The sequence below is a fragment of the Seriola dumerili genome, unplaced genomic scaffold, assembly GCF_002260705.1.
Source record: "Seriola dumerili isolate Sdu_G_001 unplaced genomic scaffold, Sdu_1.0 BDQW01000668.1, whole genome shotgun sequence".
Classification (NCBI taxonomy): domain Eukaryota; kingdom Metazoa; phylum Chordata; class Actinopteri; order Carangiformes; family Carangidae; genus Seriola; species Seriola dumerili.
In genome coordinates, this window is record NW_019174923.1 from 1,111,947 (window position 1) to 1,133,774 (window position 21,828).

A 21,828-nucleotide genomic window follows, 5' to 3' on the forward strand; every position below is an offset into this window, starting at 1 on the left:
TAATGATTTAAACCAGTCAGAAGCAGTTTTGTAACAGAAGGAATTAATAGTGCATAAAAATAAACACATTTCCTAAAGTACATCAAATCTCATTTTTTGATGCTGAGCCCAGGGAGCACTGTAACTATGCATATACTGTACACAAAGAAACCACTGATGTGTACATTTAACAAATTTCACTTGTTTGTATAGTGATTTAGTAACTTCTCTTGAAACAGCTGGAAAAGGTGCTTGTAATGTGTGTTCTGTGTCCTGAACAAACAGACAATCTGATTAGTCTTAAGTCTCATTTGTCTGCTTTGTTGCCATCTACTGTAAGAAACCCCTCTGCGATTAATTAGAGAACACACACAAATATGTATACACACTCAGACACACAAAGAAACAATGTGAAGACGTGGTCATGATTACAAATAGGAGAATGTATGCAAACCCAGGAAAACCCAAGAACCTTGATTTTCAAATATAAATATTCAAATATACGTGTGTGCGTGCGTGCGTCTGTTTGTCAGTGTATGAGAGAATGAATGTGTGTGAGTGTGTGTGCAGACTCCAACTTGACGCATGGTTTAAATCTTTTGCAGAGGGGGAGCACTTTGATTGTAATGCCGCGTGCTGTGTGCTAAAGCGGGGGCCTGCTGCAGCTTTCAAGCTGGTCAACTGTCAGGACTGGAGCGTGAAAGGGGGGCCTCAGAGTGAAAGGGGTGGAGGGTCCCACTAGGGGGGTCTTGGAGGAGGAGGGGTGGCTTCTGACGGACCTCCTGGGCTTTGTGGGCCCTCTGTGTGGGCTGCTTCAGCAAAGCGGCCCTCTTCACAAGAGGACGAGAGGGAGGGCCAGCGGGCTCAAGGGAAGGTGCTGGCACATTGGCCCCTGCAGCAGGGAGCATGGGCAAGACGCCAGCTCACCCGTTCAAGTCCCAAAGACCAGATGTTCCTTGTCAAGGAGCTCTTGGCCTTTAATAAATTGAGTTACTGTAAATCTGTAATAAGGCAAGGCAAACATGGGTTCCCCCCCCCCCCAAACTACACTTCATCCCAGATATTCTGCCCTCACAGACTTTTCTCAGTGTCCTATAGGTCAACCCGTGGTGAAGGGGCCATGTCCCCGCTACTGAACCTGCCAGTTATTTTCCAACCTACATCAGAGGACGGATGTTTTCCTTCCCCTCTGCCCCCAACCCGCACTCTAACTATAGAAAATGTCATTCATGCTTCGAGACTGAAACTTCCCCAGGTTTCTGACCTTCATTCTTTGATCTTTGTCAGGGTTCTAACCCGAAGAGGATTGTATTTTTAGATGATATTGTATAACAGAAACTAATGGCACTGAGTTTAATATTCATGTTTGGGCAAATGTGCCCATTGCTTGTTTTATGTGCCCATTTCTGAGGGTGCTCGTCTGTTCCTGGACTCTTCTGATAACTGATCTGGTCCCCAGTAGAGCCAGGTGATATGGCTGAAATCCTTATCACTATACTATCACAAATAAAGCAATCAAACTGATGTTCAAAGCAACATACCTCACTTTCCCTCTACACATGTAAAATAACAATGCTTTTGTTTTTTGTGCTAACAGCATGCTCACAATTATTAATTTGAAAAACATATAAATCAACAATTTGTAAGATAATAATATAATAAGATCATATCATCACAGTTTGATTCTGCTGAGAGTGGATAAACATTGAATTATCCCCCAGCCCTAATCCCCCAGTGTTTAATTTTGTTTTAATGTGTTTTCTGCAAATACAGACTGCATCTGCTGTTGTCACTACCAGACTTGAGGCATGGGTCATTTACCCAGGTAACAGCAGCCAGTGTTTTTGGAAGTCATTTGATCTGCTGCAAGAAAAATAAAAATAAATGCAGCTGCTTGTAAAAACAAAGCAAAAAAGATAAACCTGCTCATTGTCCAAATGGGAATCTTGTCAGGCACATCTTTTAGATATATTTTCAGAATTGATGCCTATATGGAAAGGACATTATCACCGTGTAGGCTCTTAAGTGCAATAGCATTGTTCCAAGGAGCACACTGAAAGAGTCGGCAAGAATGTCCCCTATGCAGTCTTGCTTAGATTTACAGCGCCTCTGAGGATGGCTCTGATCTGGCAGTGGTCAGTTGGCTTTGAAGAGAATTGTACCGCAAGTGAATCACTTTGAACCTGCACTGAGCCGAGCCTTGGGGAGATCCATGGTCCCACATGAGTGGAACAGGACAGTAAATCTAAATGCAGCTCACTTTTTGCACTGTGACATGGGGACTTAAGTCTTAATTTGTTGCCTGCTGAATCCCCTGGTCCAACAGTTCTGCAGCTATGGCTTGATTCCAGGGTGGCCTCAATGCTTTTATGTGCCTGCTAGGCCTGGAATGTTTCCATTGCAAATGAAGGGACTAAACTGAAAGTCCATATCTTTCTGTCTTTCTCCTGCTCCCTCTCTCCATATTGTGACTCAAGGTTTATGGTCTTTGTTGCTGTGGGTTCTTTTAAATTTGAATATGCATTTTTCTTCTGAATTTTCTTCTTACACCTGCTGCATGGTCTTTGCACTCTGACGTGCACCCACAAGCCACCACAATTATGTAATTGTGGCTAGTGCTGCAATTACAAAATTCAAAAACAGTGAGGTATTCAACTGTGCCAGCTGCACCACTCCTGACTGATGATTGGCTTGTTGGTCTTTGGCACCCTTGGGCTGATTGCTTCCTCTTCTGCCTCCCATAAAGATGTGCCGGCCACCACATAGCCAATCCATTTTTGAAGACCTTAAGATAGAGGGGGCAAGTAGAAGACAACAACACATGCTGTACGATGGCAATGTGCAGCCATTGTGAGAGTTTTAGAGACAGCAAGTTCAGCTTTTCCTGATTTTCCTGCTTTTAATGACTTCAAGAGCAACCCTCCTGTGTGCCTGCTGTAGATTCGTCCACAGAGCCCACTATAGTGTTGGAGAACTATATCAACTCAAGAATGATAGTGCGAGTACATGCATGAATTGTTACAGACATGAGACCGGGCAGCATTTGGCACAGGGACCATGCTGAGCCCTCTGCCACCTGCTAGCTATCCCAACAGCTTTCAGAGGGGGGTCCTGAGGTCCTCACTTCATGCAATCTAGAAACAAAGTGTCATGTGCCTCACCTACAGCTAATACTTTCACTTAACAGGTGATCGTGTTGTTATCTACCTACAGTAATCCCCTCAGATGCAAAACCGTGGCTCCATTGCCCAAGGTATTAAAGCCTTTTTTAAATAGGCTTTAGGTTTTACTTACTGGCCAGTGGGCTGTTTCACTTGACACCTCCCACAGTTTGTGGTGCAATGTTTGTTTTTTCACAGGCTTCCCAAGTGTTCCCCTCTTGGGGACCTCCGGGCTTTCTCATGTCTTTAAGGCTCTTTAGGTAAGCCGGAAAAGCAAACAGAGGCATATCTATTATATGGTAAGTGGATCTCACATTACCCTCCCATTTCAATGCAGTCGCCAGTGTGGGCCACTTTTCAAGTGACTGATATCTTCACAGGGGCCAACATGTCAAGGGATGGTGTAATTGATTGTGTTGGATATTTGAGTATGCCACTTTCCCTAGTTCAGAGACCCCCTAATGCTTCCTTCTCCAGTAATATAGCTTACTCGTGAGGTGAGGTTTTGACACATAACAGTGAAGCGTGATAGACATGTGGTCATGGTACACATTGGAACAAGGGCATTGGAGGCCATATCTTCCATTTTATGAGGCACAGTTATTTTAAAGCTAAAACTATATTAAAAATGATCTTCTAAAATAATCTATACACTGGGGTCCAAACGTCTGAGCCCACTTTCCTCACTTGACTTTTGGACCCCTTTTGGCCACTTTCTCCTTCCTTTTTCATAGGTCACTTTATGCACACATGCTTTCAATCCAAATGAAAAGCGCAAGGCTGAAATCATTACTTCTCCAATGAGTTTATTGAGTAAAGTTCTCCATGCTCCACAGAGAAATGTTGATAATTGCCTGGAGGAAAGCAATGTTTGAAGGATAACTTATCTGTTGGAGCAGTTCCTTTTATCGGCGTCTCTTTATGTTTGGGCTTTTTTTTTAACATGGCTAAAAGGCAAAATCTTCTCAAGTGAACATTTCCTGTTCTTCTTTTTATGATCTTATTACTTAAACAGGAAGAGATTATTAGTATTATTTGATATCATTGAATTTAGTTTTGATATTTTTCTCAGACTTTTGGAACCTGAGGCAGCTGCAAGAGCCAGACTTGACAAAAAAACTTGCCCTAGATGAGAAATTGAGAGTTGACAGCAGTCATTTAACTTTCTTTTACGATACTGATCTGCTGTAGGAGTGTATCCAACAAAACCTGCGTCTGTTACATCTGGCTTTGCTGTTAACCTCTGCAAGAATGCTAAAACTGACTTTAGATTTCCCAAATATGTGTGCATAGCGCAAGACCATTGAACCACAGCAATCGTTTTATCAAAAAGATCCTGAACATGGCATGTAAACTGAGTGTACTCTGTTGTCTTGGACCTCTGCCATTACACCCTTGAGAAAGGCACGTAACCTGAATTACTCAGCACAAGCTGAACTACAAAAATTACTGTGAGAAACCTGCAGGGCGTAGATAAATTAATGAGAAGGTTCCATGAAAAATGACTTCATTTATGAAGTTAATAAATCATTATTGCAAACAATGTGGCGAAGGTGGGTCATATTAGGCTGCATGCCAGTTTATTTATTTTTAAACCTTTGTTTCTTTTGGTTGAGAATACTTGAAAAGTCAACAAAGTAACAAAGATAGACAGACATATTAAGAAAACAAAAATTAGGCAGTATACAATGTGCAGGTTCAGTTACAGCAGGTAGAGAGCGGTTACTGGTGTTTCGTCTGTGATATTGTTCACACAAAGGCAGTTTTTGTCAGTTTGACATGTTGTAGTCAAGTCAGTTTCTCTCTCAATGACTTAAATAAATGTTCAATAGACGGTTTGATCCTGCTGGTGGTGTGACAGTATGTGAAATCTTGAGCTAAACTATAAATGAATTCCTACATGGTGTATATCTTAATTGCTGGACTCCTGGGCACCTAAACAGAGAAGTGTGAATATGAGCATGAGTTAGCTTGTTTGATTTTGTCTGTGTGAGGCTGGAAACCTGTTGTGTAGTGCATTCTGGGACAGGATGCAGCTCTAACTATGAGCCTAAAAAATATATAAATAAAAAATAGTTTTTATTTACTTCAGCTTAGATTGTAATTCATTTTTTAATTTTTTTGTTTGTTTTGTTTTTGTTTTTCAATACAGCTTATAATTTACGAAGATAGATAGACATTTGAGCACAATACCACCTGCTTTCTAGTTTGAATCCTCAAATGTATTTTTAAACCGTACTCAACTATACAACAGAGGATATAAATTTGTGAAGGATATAAATTTGTCAGGGGGTGTTCTCACATATATTCTCAGCAGCCAACATCATGCACCTCCATGACTAGAACTTGGCTCAGGCATCTTCTCTCTCATCCAGTCAGTTCTTTTATTTATTTATTTATTGTGCCTCTTTCTGCCTCCCTGGTGTGTTTAGTTGGTCAGGAGGCCAGAGCAGGGCTGCTGGTGGCAGGAGACAGCCGCCAAAGCTGTTTTTATTCTGCCAGGATATCCTCTTGACTTGACATGATGCCAACAGTGACCATCACATGTAGTAATCTTGCATAGGTCAGGGAGCAGCTGGGTGCACGTGCCATGCATGCCCATCCGCTCTCTTAAGTAGCCTGAAGTAGTGCCAGGGTCAGAGCTTAAGCTTAGCTGACTAGCTGTGCAGCCACTCCCTGCAGACACTGGGTCACAAATTGTCAAACGTAATGATATATCTTTAATGAAAAGACATTTACTCCAGACTCATTTTCCAAAAAACAATAGCTGAATTGTCTTTTATTAATCAACAAGTGAAATTTAAGACAAAAGTTGGGAAAAAATGAAGTTTACAGTCTTGTAGGCCAAGTTTATCTAAGTTTCTCTCCTACAAAGAGCCTAGATACTGATTTCCAATAGCCATTAAAGAATAGTACATAGAAATTCCTTTATATACATCACCCCACCCACCCTGACACTTCAACATTAATTTACATCCTCCATCATCAATCAGTTTATCATCAAGTCTCATTTTATTTCAGAATGTTAAAAACAACTGCAAGCAATTATTTATAAAAAAAATGTTCCACTAAAGCATTTACCTTCTTTGTGCAAGAACATGTCAGATAATTTTTCACATTAGATTTTTTAAATTGCCATAATTTGACCATTTGTTGCACAAGGATAAATTCGCCACTTAATGCAGAGTTGGGGCTTTTTCTTATAAGTAGTCCAAGGTTTTTGAATAAGAAATTGATGCATCGGCCCCCATATTGCCTACATCAGAGTTTGCCATCCAGGATTAATTGAGAAGGTGTTTGTCTCACCATTAGAATTTCTCACCACTGACGCCCAGGAGTTCACACAGTAAAACTACATTGCAATGATGTCAGCTGTCCGTGTAGCACTCTGCTTTACAGCAGACTTGCACTCACTGAACGAGCCTCGTGCATAATTTTGCAGCACTGTTTACGTTACTGTTAACTTAGAAGCCTTGTAAAACAGATCTCATCTTTTCATACTTAGGAGGTGAAAATAGGCACCAATATGTATCTTACCAGATTTCCAATTAACCCTCATTTGATAAAACAGATTACATTATATTGTTGACTTTTGGGGTTTGCATATATAAGCCATGCATTTCCACTCTGAAATAGAGATGTGCCCTGAAAGTTAACCAGTAGTTATCAGCATATAACAATGCTTTGGCTTTTTTATTGCTTTAAACATATGATATGCTGCATAGGAGATATTGACCAATCAGTTATCAGTTATTCTTAAAACAGCATAATACAGTAATGCTGAATATGATTGTCTGTAATAAATAAAAAAATATATGTATAAAAATCCAGCACATGCAAGTTCTCAGTCATTGCACTGTCCACTCTGCACAACTGGTCAGACTCAGAAGTCATTATTCAGGCCTGTTGCCAAAGAGTTCTGCTTTCCTGAGTTTTATGGCTTCTCCCCACAACAGTTTACCCCGGTGGCTAACATGGCTGGATTCCAGCAGCAGGAATACAGTTGACACAGACACAGGTGATTAAAGATTTTTTGACACCCTTATGCATGTATAAGCCGCTTTTTTCCCATGCACAAGGCGAGGCCCCTGCTCTGTATGACCTAGAAGAAGCTAGACTGGATGACCCAGTGGTCATCCTAGGAGCCATCTGGCAACCCGCGTCTTGTGTGGCTTACCCTTCCCACTGCCTCACGCAATTCCTTAAGCAAGCATAAGTGTGCTTAGGAGGACTTAATCTCAGAGAAACTGGTTTGGGCCACACTGTTGACTGCCAATGTGGATGCACCCGACTGTTAGGTCATGGGGTTCCTTCAGTCGTGTAACACTGAGACAGTGTTTTTGGCGATGTATCCTGTCCGCCTGTTGTGTGATTAAAATCTCTGGATAGAATGTGCCCTGTCAGTGAAATGTGGTCTGTATGAAGGTGTTCATACCGACTAGGTATTAAGTATATAGGGGATTCTTTAGTATCTCAGACTACTCGTGTTATCACGAGTGCACAGCTGTAAAGCTGCACTGAAAACTTAATAAGTCGTCTGGTGTCATTGGTAAGATCAGTTGTCTGTTGCATAGTACTAAAGAAGGCATTTGCTGCACTGTGAGATGCCCCTGGGTGTGTTCTGTTGGTCTGTGAGGCAAGGAGGGGAAGTGAGAGAAGCTTGAGCCTGTCTGCACTTGCACAGAGGTCACTGCTGGCCTTTTGACTGTCTGCCAGTGCAGGGGCCAGAGTCTTCCAGAAGAGGGCCTTGGCTACAGGCAGACAAGTGAGCCAGCCAGCCAGACAGGCAGCCAGCCGCATCGTCTGCAGTCTAGGTCTGGGGCTACAGGCTGGACTAGGGCAGCTCAAGTTACCCAGACAGATTTGTTAACACTGTTTGGGTCCGCTCGGCTTTCTAGCCAGGCCTCTGAGCCAAACGCGGCTGAGGTGACTTAATCTGTCATTAAACTCACATTACACCCGGACAGAGACTCGGCTCAGGGGGGCAGAGACAGCGCTCACTCTCCCACTCACTGGCATGGCTGGCTGGATTTGAGCAGACACAAAGAATACCCCCCTCCTCCGCCACCTCCTCCTCTTCCCCATCCTCTTCATGCCACACACCATGGCACAGCTAGACAGCCCAGCACGGTCTAGACAAAAGCAATTTCACTTGAAGTTGAAAAGTCATTTGACTGTGTGACGGGCACCTGTGTGGAGTTGGTGGTGTTTACAGGGTGCACAAATGTATTTGTCTTCTTGTGTTGCTTTCACAATACTGAGGTTATCTGCTATTTTGATTTCTAGAATTTGTTCAATCATCAGTCTTTGTTTTATATTTGCAGAAACATGTAGAAATACAGAAAATCTGATCACTAAACAGATTGAAACCATAATTACTAAAGTCATGAAATGTTGACATGTTTTAAATGCCTTCGCAGCATTGGTAATTCTGTATTAATTGTAGAATTTCTGCTTTCCAGCCTGTGTCCTTTGACACACACACACACACACACACACACACACACACACACACACACACACACACACACACACACTGTGACAACCAGATTACAATAATTAGTACAAAATGCAATAAAAAAATCTGCTTTGGGTCAAGATCTTCATATTTAACAAGTAAAGATGACTGAAGAAAAAGCCCTTTGGATTTTAACATCGTTCATCACTGTTTTAAAGGAACTAAGAACACTTTACCCAAATACTGATAACTCAGTGTGGTAGACATTCTTCAATCTAAGTGTGAAACTGACTGAATAAGTATACATGGTTGGGAATTGTAGTTTTATTGTATCAGTGACATTAGTGGCATTTTAATGTTTTTTTCTCAGGGCTGCTGACAGAACTCATTTGTCTCTGTACATTCTTCACTCCCTATCAGACAAACAGGAGGCGATGGCTGAACTTCGTTCACATCGGGCAAACGAAATTGCTTCCATTACTCTCAGCTTAAAAATGTCAGAAACCCTAACAACCTGCAGCACCTTCAGTGGAGGTCTAAGACATTGTTTCTCTCTGCTGAGATTTGTTTTTACGTAACAGCTGGTTCTGGTTCTCCCCCCGACCTCACTGCACCCCCACTGTCATGAGCTGCCAACAGCCAACATATGAACTTTATAATCAACTGTTACAAAGAACAGTGCCAAACCAATAAGCCACATATTTCTCAGATAAGAAGATTGTTTTATTTCATGTAGTTTTATTCTGTTTTACTTTAGTACATTTGGTTGCATTCTGGTGTAAATCCGTGTTTGGATAGTTTCATGACTTCATGTATTTGTGAGTGATTATGTGAAGAAAAGACATCGTGCATGGGAAACTACTTGAAGTGTGGATGGGGATGATACACAAGGACCTTCGTTTTTCTTTTTTAATGTTCTTGGTCTCAGAGGACGAGTGTGGTCTCTGAAAACTGTAATGCAACATTAAAACCAGGGCTTTTCTCAAACTTGGTCAACATAAAATTGCAAAAATGGTTCTGGCTGAATCATGAAAAGATGCTGGTCTGAAAACATACTGAAACACAAGGTAATATGTGGTCACTGAACTCATCTGGTGTTATGTTTGTTTGCAATTTTAAAAAAAAGTGCAGATTATTTGCTGTAAACAGCACATGGTTTGAGAGTAGTGTTGCTGCTTTTCATGTAAAAAATGAAAGAAGATGTTCTGCTGATAATACAGCTGCTGATATTTAAATGATTTTTCTGTGCAAGTGTCCTAAAAACAGCAACCGTTATTCCTACTTAATTGCTAAATGTGATCATTTCTTAATGTGTAGAGTGAGACATAATGTTTGAATTGACCATATTCTCTGTTCGGCAGATCAAGAAGTACTTTGAGCTGGAGCCGCTGGCCCGAGGGAAGCGCTGGATCTTGGAGGGCAGCACCACCGACAACATGGAGGCAGTGAAGGAGAGCTTTGGTCAGTTCATTAGCCTGTTGGAGGACAAGGACACAGAGCCTGCAAGGATATGATGCTAACACTGCTAATGCAGAGACATTAGCGGCTAACGACAAGGAAACACCGCATCCTGATGGTGCCCATGTTCACACACTCATGCACAGACACAAACATGTACACATAAGAAAATTCAGCAGATGTGGGCCTCTCTCTTCGAGATGTGTATTGTATGTTATCCTTCACTGAGGTCTCATTTTTCAAATTGGAAGAGTGTGCACAAGCAACAGTCAGCCACTACAACCTGACAGAGGAGAGCTGCCATTAAACCCACCCGATGTAAAACAGTTTGTCATGAAAAATCATTGAACTTTGCCAGGGATGGAAATCTTGTTTACTACTGTGCCATTGTGATTAAACCAGTGGCATTTGGGACGTATGGCATTCCTTTAGTCATCGTTGGACACTAACACACACATTCTCATTCTCAGTCTCACACACACACACACACACACACACACACCCACACACACACACACATACGGTCACACACAAAGTGGAGCCCAGGTTGTCTGTAGATATGTTTAACGTCTCCACTAATTACTTTACAGGATGTTTGGGTGGGCACGGTTGATATCCTTTCCACTGAGAAGTACTGTATGGCTGTCAAGTGTGCTTCTCCTTTTGACTTGGCAACAACGAATGTCGTTGTGTGGTCGGAGTGCATAGTCCAAAGCCTTGTGTTATGTACGGTAGTTACATATCGGTGAGTCACACTGTGTCTGAATATCTAATCTGAATAGTGTAGTCTGAGTATCTCATGGAGTATTATGTACATGCAAAGAAGCATGTTGCTGTGTACCCTCCTGTGCCGCCATACACAAGTACTACTTATCATGTGACTAAGTGCTAGGTGACTTTATGGAGTCGTGAGTCCATTTGGAGAACGTGAGAACAAGTCTGAATGCTTTTTATAAATGTGCAACTTACGATATATTTTATAGCTCTGTATGTTAACCTCAAAGAGCTACGTTCAGATTTTTTATATATCATACCACACCTATGACTTCTTTCAAATCAAAGACCAAAAAACAAAAAAAAAAAACAAAACACAGTGATTATTGACTGGGCTGGGTGTAGCCACAAGGTAGAGAAATGTGATGGATTTAGCTTCATTTCAGTGTTTAGCAAATGTAATATTTGTGTATCTGCATTTTTACTGTATTTTTTTTTTCTTCTGAATTTGACATAATGCCTCTCAACACTGGCGAGCGCCTCCAGTCTCCCATCAGGGTGGAATACAAACTCTATCAATCAGCCACAGCAACAGCTGCATCTGACAAGTCCCTGTCCGACACCCTAATGCCTTCCAACTGTCTGTGAAGACCCCTCCCTGTCTGCTGTTTATCGTGGACCCCCACCCCACCTCATCCCAACCCATTCCAACCAACGTTGCCCCTCCACTCCAGCTCCGTTCCCTGTCCCCATTACTGCTCAGTGGGGTTTTTTATCCCAGATGCCATCTTTCAGCCCGGCTGCTCTCGTGTGGACTCCAAACGTCTAAAATGAGTCGTATTCATTGTGCCACAGGTGTGTGGTTGTTCCCCAGGATGTGCTTCAGTAACGGATAAAGTTCACACCTACTTCCTGTGTGCTTTGCATTTTTGTTGTTGTTTTGTTCAGTATTTTGTCAGGTTTTTAGAGATTGAATCACTTTTTGTACCTGACTTGAGATCTGCCAGGTAATGTTTACAGTCCGCATGGATCATTGCATTCGGTTGCTTGAATGCGAAATAAATCTTTCGACTAGGAGGGTTTATACCAATGCCGGACTGCTGACACATAGGTTTTAAAACATTCACTGCAGTCTATTTTGTTTTTTTGTTTTTTTTGTATCTTTGTTTGTTTTTTCAATCATACATTTTGTCTAAAATGGCAATTAAAGTTTTAAAAATTAAAATATTGTCTTAGTTGTTATTTACATCTTGATTACTTTTGCTTATTAAAATGTTGTAGTAAACTGTTTAATATATCTCACGTTGAATGCCATAATGTCTTTTTAATATATAACCTGATAATGGGGGGTATGGATGACAGTTTCTAGGTTTGTTAAAGAGTATAAATATTTTCTGTATTCTGAGAACTAGTGAAGAGTGTAGCATTTCATCTGTTTGTGACCAGAAATTCATTGAGACCAGATATGAATTTAGAGACTACGGTGTAGGTCTGTTTTCAGTAAATATTTGTACAATTTGATATTAATACTTCATGTATCTGTATGAAATGTGTGATGAGTTGAATGTTTGCCCACGTTTCTGGAAACATTTTCTTCACAATGTCTCTGATTTGTGATTTAAGGTGGAAATCTGAGACGCTGGAAGATAATCAGGAAAACGCAGATGAACCAGTGGAGGTTGAGCCAAAGTAAAAAAAAATCTAAAAAAAAAAAACCTCAAAGTCAAAGTGGAGCAGCTGAAGAAAGTTCTGAGTGGAAAGTTAACCGAGTGAGACAGGAGTTCTTGATAAATATACTCTACTCTGTGCTACCTCTGCCTCCCCTTTTCTTCTCCTTTTGCCCTTCTTCCCTCTCTTTCAAATTAACCGTGTGGCTTTAATACAATGTGTGTCATGCAGGTTGCCCTGGCGACTCTTTGATCCTGTTTTCCAGTCTCTGCCTCTGGGGCAGACGTGCTTCTCTTCAGTCTGCTGCACACCAGCTCTGGAAGCTGCTGCAGCCCTGAGACAAACCATGGGCTGCTGCGCTTGTCTCACTCCCCTTTTTTCTTCCTGTCGCTCTCACTTTCTCTCTGTTTTCTATCTCTCTCTCCTTACTGTTTTTTTTTCCCTCTCTCTCGGGTTCTCTCCATTTCTCTGTCTCTCTCTTGCTCGCTCTGCTTCCCTTTGGTCACGCCAAAGCAGCCCTCCCTCAGCATGGGCATCCAGGGTGCCCTGGGGAAGGGAAGAGGCCAGAACCTCAGCGAAACAGCCCTCTTGGGAGAAAAAAGGGAGAGACAGGGGACCTCTCTCTCTCTCTCTCTCTCTCTCTCTCTCTATCCTCCTCACCCTCTCTTTCTGTCTGTACAGTTGAGTTTAATCCCTTGAAAAAGATGCAGCCCATCCTCTCCTCCCACATTGAACCTTTACCTGCTCTACCTGTGTAATTGCTGGTGTCTAGCTGCAGTTTTTTTTCTCTTGTCCTTGTTGAGAGCCAGTCAAGAACTTATATTATTGATGTTGTGTGGTAATACACTCCAGATTTTTCCAATCTGTGCCCACAGTTGCTTTACCAAGCAACAGTGTTGGGGACGTGATGTTTGCTGTGATGGATACAGTATCTCAAGAAACATTCAAGTCTGTGCAAGTTGATTTCTATAATTCACTGAAATGAATGGTAATTAATGGCTGCCTGGAAGGGAGGAAAAACACTAACAGAAATGCAAAGAGAAACTGTGACAAGCTTGATTGTTGGCAGTGATATAAAGTGAAGGTGTGTTTTGTAACAAAAGGATGAAACATGCAGAAATGCAATTTAGAGAATGACTGTGTAAGACCCTGCACAAAACACAGTGAACTTACAGTACTCAGCAGAGTGCAAACCTGCCAACCACAGCCAATTATTAAACGCTCCAAGCTACAGCCTCCATCATAGTTTATTGTTTGTCTTTTTGGTTTTGATTTCCTGACATCAAGAGCGCTGCATTCACGTCATTATTGGTTGTCTTCGCATTTACAATGTGGTTACACCGTGTTTAGTACACACGCATCACAGTCAATGAAAAGACAGGAAATCTTCCATCAAGTGTGGGTTGGATTCAAACATGGGCTGTGCTCATTTTAACACTTTAGGAATGAAAATCAACTCTCATGATTTTACAGTGTAGGAAGCAGACTGGCTGCAGAACGAAATGAGCCATGTAGGTTTTAAAAAAAATAATTATCCTCGCACTTTGCTGCCACATTTTACATTTTCAGCTTGACCTCAGTATGACTCCTTAACTACACTAAAGTAGAAGCTATTTGATATACTACACACGGTGTTTGACAGAACTACACACAGCATGTCTGCCAAAAACAAACAAGAAAATATTGGCAGTATCAAATGAAATGCTGTATGACAGATTTTAGGATGCATTTCTAAAGTAAACAGCTGCAATTTTATCGGTGCAGACTGCAAATAAGTAAAATAGATAGAAATTCTTGATTTTAGCTTTCTTTGATTTGACAAAATAAAGAATACAGTGAAACAATATTACGTAAAACTGTTGCATTTGCAATGGCCCTTATGATTGGGAAGTACTAATGTAAAGGAAATTTGTTGTATTTTTCATATTTTGGCATGTACGATGGGACAAAAATGTGCCGCATAGAGTATAAGGACCCACCAGAAGTACAAAGAAATGTGATCACACATAACAAAATGACCCCTATGAGCTTTGTGAAATGCAAATGCGCGACCCAACGGGGAACCTAACTTTCGTTTACAAGACAAACAAAAGCAGGCATGTTTTCTTAAACTCTGCAAAGAATGCCCATTTCTCTCTGTCTTCTCCCTTCTCCCGTCCAGTGTGTGTGGCAGCATTTCTGCTGATAAGACCCCGCTAGGAGGTGGAACAGATGTTGCCCTGATATCCATCTGGGCCTCGTACCCCTGCTCTGCCTCCCACAGCTGGTGCTCCACGCAGGTCACCCCACATTCCCGGCCCCTCACAGCAAGGGGCTGCTCCCACAAAAAAAAAAAAAAAAAAACTGCTCTCCTCCTCAGGATCGTCAAGCAGTGACGCAGCACAGAAATCAGCCTTGATGCTGCTTTCACTCATCCATGTGTGCATGTGTGAGAGCGAGATGCCAGTCAGTCATCAGACAGGATCTCTGGGTTCATTCGAGGTGTTTCCTCTTTGTTTCAACACTCTCCTGCCTTCATGACTCTCACACACACGCACACACACGCACACACACGCACAAACACGCACAAACACGCACACGCCCCTTTGAAAAACAAACACAAGTGACGGAAATGCATCAATATGATGTAAGCTAGTGAGGAAATGTTCCCTGGACTAAATAATCAGTCCCAGATATGTGAGACGATTACACCAAAGAGTCACAAAATGTGCAGCACGTTGACATCCTGACTGGTGTCCCTCCACATATTTTGATTTTTTTTTTTTTTTAATTAACCAGCAATCTGGCAGTTTTGTTTGTCCTTAGGCTGTGAGAACTTCATATGTCAATTTTATTTGAATTTACTGGATTAATAGACATTTTTTAGTGGCCAAACAATACTGGTGTGAAATAGTAATGGCAATAATTTCAGATTTTGATGGTTAGGACTCTCCACTTAAACCCAAATGGCTTAAAGTTAATTATTTAAAATGAATATAAATCTACTTTTTTTTAGAATTTACAGATTATAAGACCTGTATACTAATGTCAAACACACACACACACAAGCCCATAATGCTTACGGTGCACTAAGTAACAGCAAAAAACAATTCTTAAAACCTTGCCTGACAGCAAATAGACTTGTTTTCTTTTTGTTTTACTTTCAAATACTTTTATTTTCAAATGTTTACTGCAAATACTACGTCACCAACATCCTTGTTATTGAATATATTCAGTGATTTATCAGTAACTTACAGCTGTTTTTTTTTTATCCGCTGTGTGATTTCAGATGTGCAGCGGGAGATTCGTCAGAGCCGACCTCCCTCACTCTGAATGTGACGGCAGAGGAATCCCTCCTGTCGTGCATGGGATCCTGCAGGTTTGTGGTCAAGCTGTAAAACAAATGAATCTATCAAACCTGATAGAATGTGCATGAGTTACACGCCTGCCAAGCAGTGGGTGAACACACTCTGCAGCAACATGCAACAATCATTATTACCACTAATTAATACTAAAGTTTCTGTTTCTTTTTCCTTCTGCACTTGAGTTTAACCCATAATTAAATTTAGGTTCACATAAGGTTAAACTTGGCGTAGAAGATTCAGTTTCAATACATCTGATATAAAGATCATGATACACAAGCACATTTGAGTATATTAAATCAGTCGGAATATATTTAAGTAATTTAATCAGAAGGGGAAATTGAAGATATTGGGCACCGAACCAGCTGTCATTTCTTTCCAATCAAACCGGTTTGGACAGGGAATCCTTTATTCGCACGAGTCCAGCAGGGCTAGAAGCTCAGACTTTCTCATTATTTCTTCACATTTGTTTCTGTTAAATGTAAGAATGCAGAAACCCTCACAAATGTGTCTATTCCTGGAACAGATGTGGCCTGCTGAAACTTGTGAGCTCTGCCTTCCCCAAACTTCATCCACTGCCTCAGATTTATGAACCGGGATCTTCACGGATTAGAGTCTGAAAAACTCCCTCTGCAACTGATCCACAGCAGGTAAATCTTAGTGAATGTGAAGTTTCACAGGTGACTATGATCTGAGTTTGATTTTCTGTCTTTTTATCTACCACAGAACTTCTGGATCTCTCTTTTTCTGTTCCTACATTAGAGCAATGACACAGGTAAGTAGAAGTACTGCATTCAAAATCGTACTCAAGTATTAGTATTAGCAGCAAAATGTACAGTATCATAAGTAAAAGTGTTCATTAGTCAGCAGAAAGCCCCTTGTGTGATATTATTTTATTGGATTAGTATTATTGATGCATAATAATCATTTTATTTAATGCTGTGGCTGGTTAAAGTAAAGCTTAATATAATGTCGGGTTGTTCAGTCTATAACAATACATCATATTTTATGAGGTAATATATTTTGCATGTCATTTGTAAGAACTGATTATAATGCTCAAATGTTGTGGACAGTTGAAGCACAGCATTAGCCTCTGAGCTGTAGTGCTATAGACGAGTATAGAATGGACACACTCAGGTAAAGTATAAGTACCTCAAAGCCTCTGCCTTTAAAAACCTTCCAGCTGGTGAATTTTCAACTGAGGATAGTGTTCTGTCACTTTTGGCACTTCAACATATTTTAACTGTTTGTGAGTTTGAGACAAGATGAAATGAATATGATCCTCGCAGGGATCCTTTAAATGTTCAGATATTAAAGGACTTAAATCGCTCAAACTTTTGTCCTTGAAAAATTGAGGAAACCATGCCGTGCAATTCTACTCTGGCCCTTTGTGGCCACCTAAACGCCTCTTGTTTTTTCTGTGTGTTTGAATGCCTCGTCTGTTGGGTGACTTCCGTGGGATTCCAGCAGGCTTGTCACTCAGATTGTTTGTCCTGGGGACGAGATCTGTGTGAGTCCTGTTTCTCTTCCTCTTTCCTCGGCCCGAGTGCTGATGGAGACCCGCATCCCAGGTGGCCCACACATCAAAACAAGAGGGATCGCAGCTCTTGGTTTTCAGACAAACATCACTCACTTTCTTTGTTGTCTGAGGGACAGGGGGCATGGCGGTTTATCTCCAGAGGATCTCCCCCGCTATCGCCTTCCACCAGCCCACCGCCCCATCCCACAGGAGCCGCTAAAAGCAAATGTCAGTCATGGAGAAGGCGTTGCATTCCTTCAAAAGGTCAATTAGTGGTGGCCACTGAAGGATCTGTCGCATGTTTAAGTCAAAATATGGGGGAAATATTTAAAAATCTTCTTTTCAAGATCGTCCAATCCGGTTACAGATTTATTTCCTTGGTGCAAAACAAAACCACAGCAGGTAATTTGCCTTCTCTATTTGAAATCCTTCTTTACGATGACACCTCTGTCACGTTGCAGCCCATGTTTTGAAGATAACTGCCCTGCCCTCTGCACCTACCTACCACACACAGCCCAGTTTAGTCTACTGTGAGTTATTTGACATGGAGCCTGATTCACGATGTACCACATATGCAACCTATTGCTCTCTCAGGCCATGTGATGGGAGCACAGTAGCAGCTCGCAATGTAGCAGCTCCTGACCCATCTGTGCAGGTGATTCCTGCTCCGGCTCGTCCCCTCCAGGCCTATAAGGAGCACCGTGTCTAGGGGACTTTTATGATCATGACCTTAACATGCCCGTCTCGAGTGGTCTAGACTCAGTGCTCCGTTTACTAGAGTCCCTATCCCACTGATGGCTATCAGACTTTTCGCTTTTTACTAGTGACTCTCTCTTGTCATAAGTCTTTGAAGACGGACAGACATGACGCTTTGACCATCCTTTTTGTGGACTTTTTAGAATTTACTGTCACAGCTCTGAAAAAGAGGGATTAACAGAGGGGAGGGCTCTGACATGCACTGCCTCTCTCTGCAGGAGAGTCAGATGAACATGTGCAGAGTACAGCTGTGGCTTGGCTGCACTGTGAGAAGGTGGTCAGACGTTCAGGTAGGGCAGATGCCAGCTTTAAATTAAAATCTACATCAAGTGCAAGCATCAGGAAGGATGGATCTGGGTCAAAAGATGTTGGGGAATCTTTTCTATGAGACAAACTGAGGTAAAGTTACAGCTTTGTGCCAAGTGACAATGTTTTCACACTAACACAAGTGACATTTACCTCATTCGCTGTCTTTGATTGTGGTTTTTATGAGCCTTGGCCTCTGATAACTCCTATAATGAGCCAACGCAGTCAATGTTTCGTAAGAAGCCACAGGTGATTAACCACTCACTAATGTGTAGTAAATATTTAATTGTTGCCTATAAATTTTGCTTTTTATACATTATGATCTGTTTGGTGCGCTGCGTGGCACCGAGCCAAACACTGTAGGTGGATTAGCTCATTGAATCCAAACAGTTTACGGGGAAAGCTGCTCCAGTGACGACACTATGTGGGCAGCTTGCAGCTCTCAAAATACAAACGTTCCGTGTGAAAGCGAAAAAGTGAGTCTTTCACAGGGACAATCTAGTAAACACGGTCGCTGCGTAGAGAGAGAACACCTGTGTTTTACCAAAGTTTTGGCACGGAGCAGTTTAATCACTACCGGAACCATATTTGGTCGAGTGCAAATTTAACGTTGCCCTTAAAGTGATGACGACATGCACCCTGACTCACGCAGGGAACTGCAAAGTCAGTCACAAATAAGATGTGAGTGAACCATGAAAGCAGAGATGGTGCCGAGATGAATCAGCTCTGCTGGAGTAGCAGGCTGCAGACACAAACACGGGTTAGATAGCAGGAATAAGCTGCAGCCAGAAATAGTGTTTAAGGTGTTGAGGATTAGGGTTAAATGTCAGAAAGGTCAAGTAAGAGACTAGTTTAGATTGGATTAGAGAGGTTAGTTGGAAGGAGCTTGCTGATCAATTGGTCAAGTTCTGAGTCTTTCTATACTTGTACAGTAACCAATGGTATATACAGTATGTGTATTTACATTTAATGTTGACAAACCTGACCCTTATTTGAGGGAGGTTATTTCCCAGTAAACCACAACCTAGTTTTTGTAAAAGTTTGTGAGTATTTAGAAACAATTTATATGGTCTGAAATATTTTTTATTTTGACTCAATGTAGAAAAAAGTCAGTTGTTTCAACAACTGCAACACTGATGAAGTACAAGTTTAAATAAAACCACATCTTCAAAGAAGACAGCTCCTAAATGTTTTTCTATAATTTTGAGAATTCCTGTTTGTGTCCATTCCAGTGTTTTGGGATCACACGGCAGTGCTTCCTCTCTGTTTACTGTCTTTCTGAGGACTGAGCCTAAACATCCTCTAACAGGATTAACCAACAGGAGAAACCCAGAAGAAGAAAATATGTCCACTCACTTAACCTGCCAGAGGGTGACTCACTGACCAACAACTGTGTAGTCATAACAAATTTACACCAAAGAGTTAATAAGCCTCTTCTCAAAATACTGTTTTTGCCCAAATTTCAAATCAGGAGTGAAAATATTTTCACAATAAAATCACTTTAGATTTTTAACAAATACTTTTTGAACAGTTTTAGCTGAATGAGAGTCAGTGCCAACGTGTGTAAATTTTAACACTATTTAAATTAAATTTTTTTAATTTTATTTTTAAATTTTAATTCAAATACTCTTAACTTATGATTATGACTTAATTACCTGATCACATAGTTGTATCAGATCTACATCAGACCTAGAGTGCAGCTACCAGTCTCACAATTTCTATACCAAAGCAAAATGTGAACGAACAAATAACCAGGGCAACCCTTAACATCTGTTGTCCTTTAAAACCCCTGAAAACTTACTTCTCTATAACTTTGACTATTCTAATCTCAATAAATAACAAGTCATGTAAATAAATCATCTTTAGGTTTGTTTTGTTCAGAGTTGAACAGTGACAAACTTGATTATCTGCATCATCAGGTGTGCATGTGTGCATGTGTGTGTGTGTGCGTGCGTGTGCATGTGTGTGCGCATGTGTGTGCGCGCGTGTGTGTGTGCGCGTGTGCGCGTGTGTGTGTGTGTGTGTGTGTGTCGACCAGCTGTCCTCACAATTTGATTTACATATTGCTCAATTTTGATTAGTGCGCTGATTCCAATTACTCGCAGTAAAAAGCAGAGTGAAAAAACACAGGTTTTCAGAGCCTTTAAGTAGCTTTAACGTAGGAAAAATAATCTTATTCCACACTTTTTGACACTATTGCATATAAATTCTGTATCCTGTTCTTCATTTAAGGTATATGATGTTAACAGTGATTTTATGGCTGCATCATTCCATCTAATGATATTCTGGATGTTTTCATGTCCATTTATATTAATTTCCCCAAAATTGAACCTAATAGTGGGATCAAAGAGGGTAAACAGAATATTGTAATGTACTGTAAATGTGTGTATTTTTATTTGTGGTTATTAGCAACAGCAGTGAAATGTAACCAAGTACTTTAAGTCAAGTACTGTTCTTAAGTACGCTATTGAGATACTTGTACTTAAGTATTTCCATTTCATGTTATTTTATACTTGCACTCCACTAAAATATGACCTTATGAAATAGGATTAGTTGTTATATAATGAACTAACAAAGATAGTTAATGTCCTTTCAGATAACTGTGTGAAACTCATCTAATAAGACTGCTCTTTCTTTTGCATTTTTCTAATACATTTCTCCCCATTACAATGTTTTTTTTCCATTCAGCCATGGGGACAGCTATGTCTGGCGTGGGGCCCAGAGAGCTACAGACACTATGGGGAACAACCTTGGTGTTGATGGTATCTCCATCCCAATGGTTCGGTTGGGGTGGTCTGAGGTGGAAGAGCCCTCTCCCCTTCTTTGACCAGTCATCTGCTGCAGTGGGAATGACCTGAGAGATGCCATGAGCATCAATCTCATCGCAGCAATGAAGGAAGATCTGCACCACCTCCGCCTGCGGTATCCAGGTACAGTATAAAGATAATTTTCTCAGAGGTGCAGGGGGAAGGCTGGTATCAATCCGGGGAAGATCAACAAGGCTCGAATGTTTGTGAAGAGTGTTCATTGTTTAAGTTGCAGCTTTGTACATCATCCACACATAAGGTTTGACACTTGCTATTTTTAACATCTACAATAATCTACTCGTTGCCAAATTAAAAGCAAGTGTTAACTAGAATTATTGCCTCTTGTGTGTTTACGCGAACCAGTCAAGATGCAGGAAATATGGTCACAATCTCCTCTTCTGTTCCTGATATGTGGTGTTAAATAATGGCTAGAAAAGTATTTACATTAACATTATGATATCACAGCAAAGTCAACCTCTTACCCTTTGGATATTAAATGTAATCACTTCATCATTTTATGCTATTAGACAGTTGTGTTTAATTGTGTCATAATCAGCATATGAATTCTTGAATTATGATCAAAAATATGTTTTGTGAGGTCACGGTGACCTTGAACTTTGACCACCAAATCCTAATCACTTCATCCTTGAGTCCAAGCAAA

The 21,828-nt window shown here is 41.0% G+C and overlaps 1 protein-coding gene across 2 annotated transcripts in view; it reads left to right on the forward strand.

Moving 5' to 3' along the window:
• Positions 1 to 11,989, forward strand: part of arl15 (ADP ribosylation factor like GTPase 15) — a 100,943-nt gene extending 88,954 nt beyond the window's left edge. For both annotated transcript variants that reach the window (XM_022765170.1, XM_022765169.1), the window contains exon 5: positions 9,960 to 11,989. In XM_022765170.1, coding sequence (XP_022620891.1) covers positions 9,960 to 10,112 — 153 coding nt within the window. In that variant the 3' untranslated portion in view covers positions 10,113 to 11,989. The remainder of the gene's footprint in view (positions 1 to 9,959) is intronic.
• Positions 11,990 to 21,828: the final 9,839 nt, after the last annotated feature.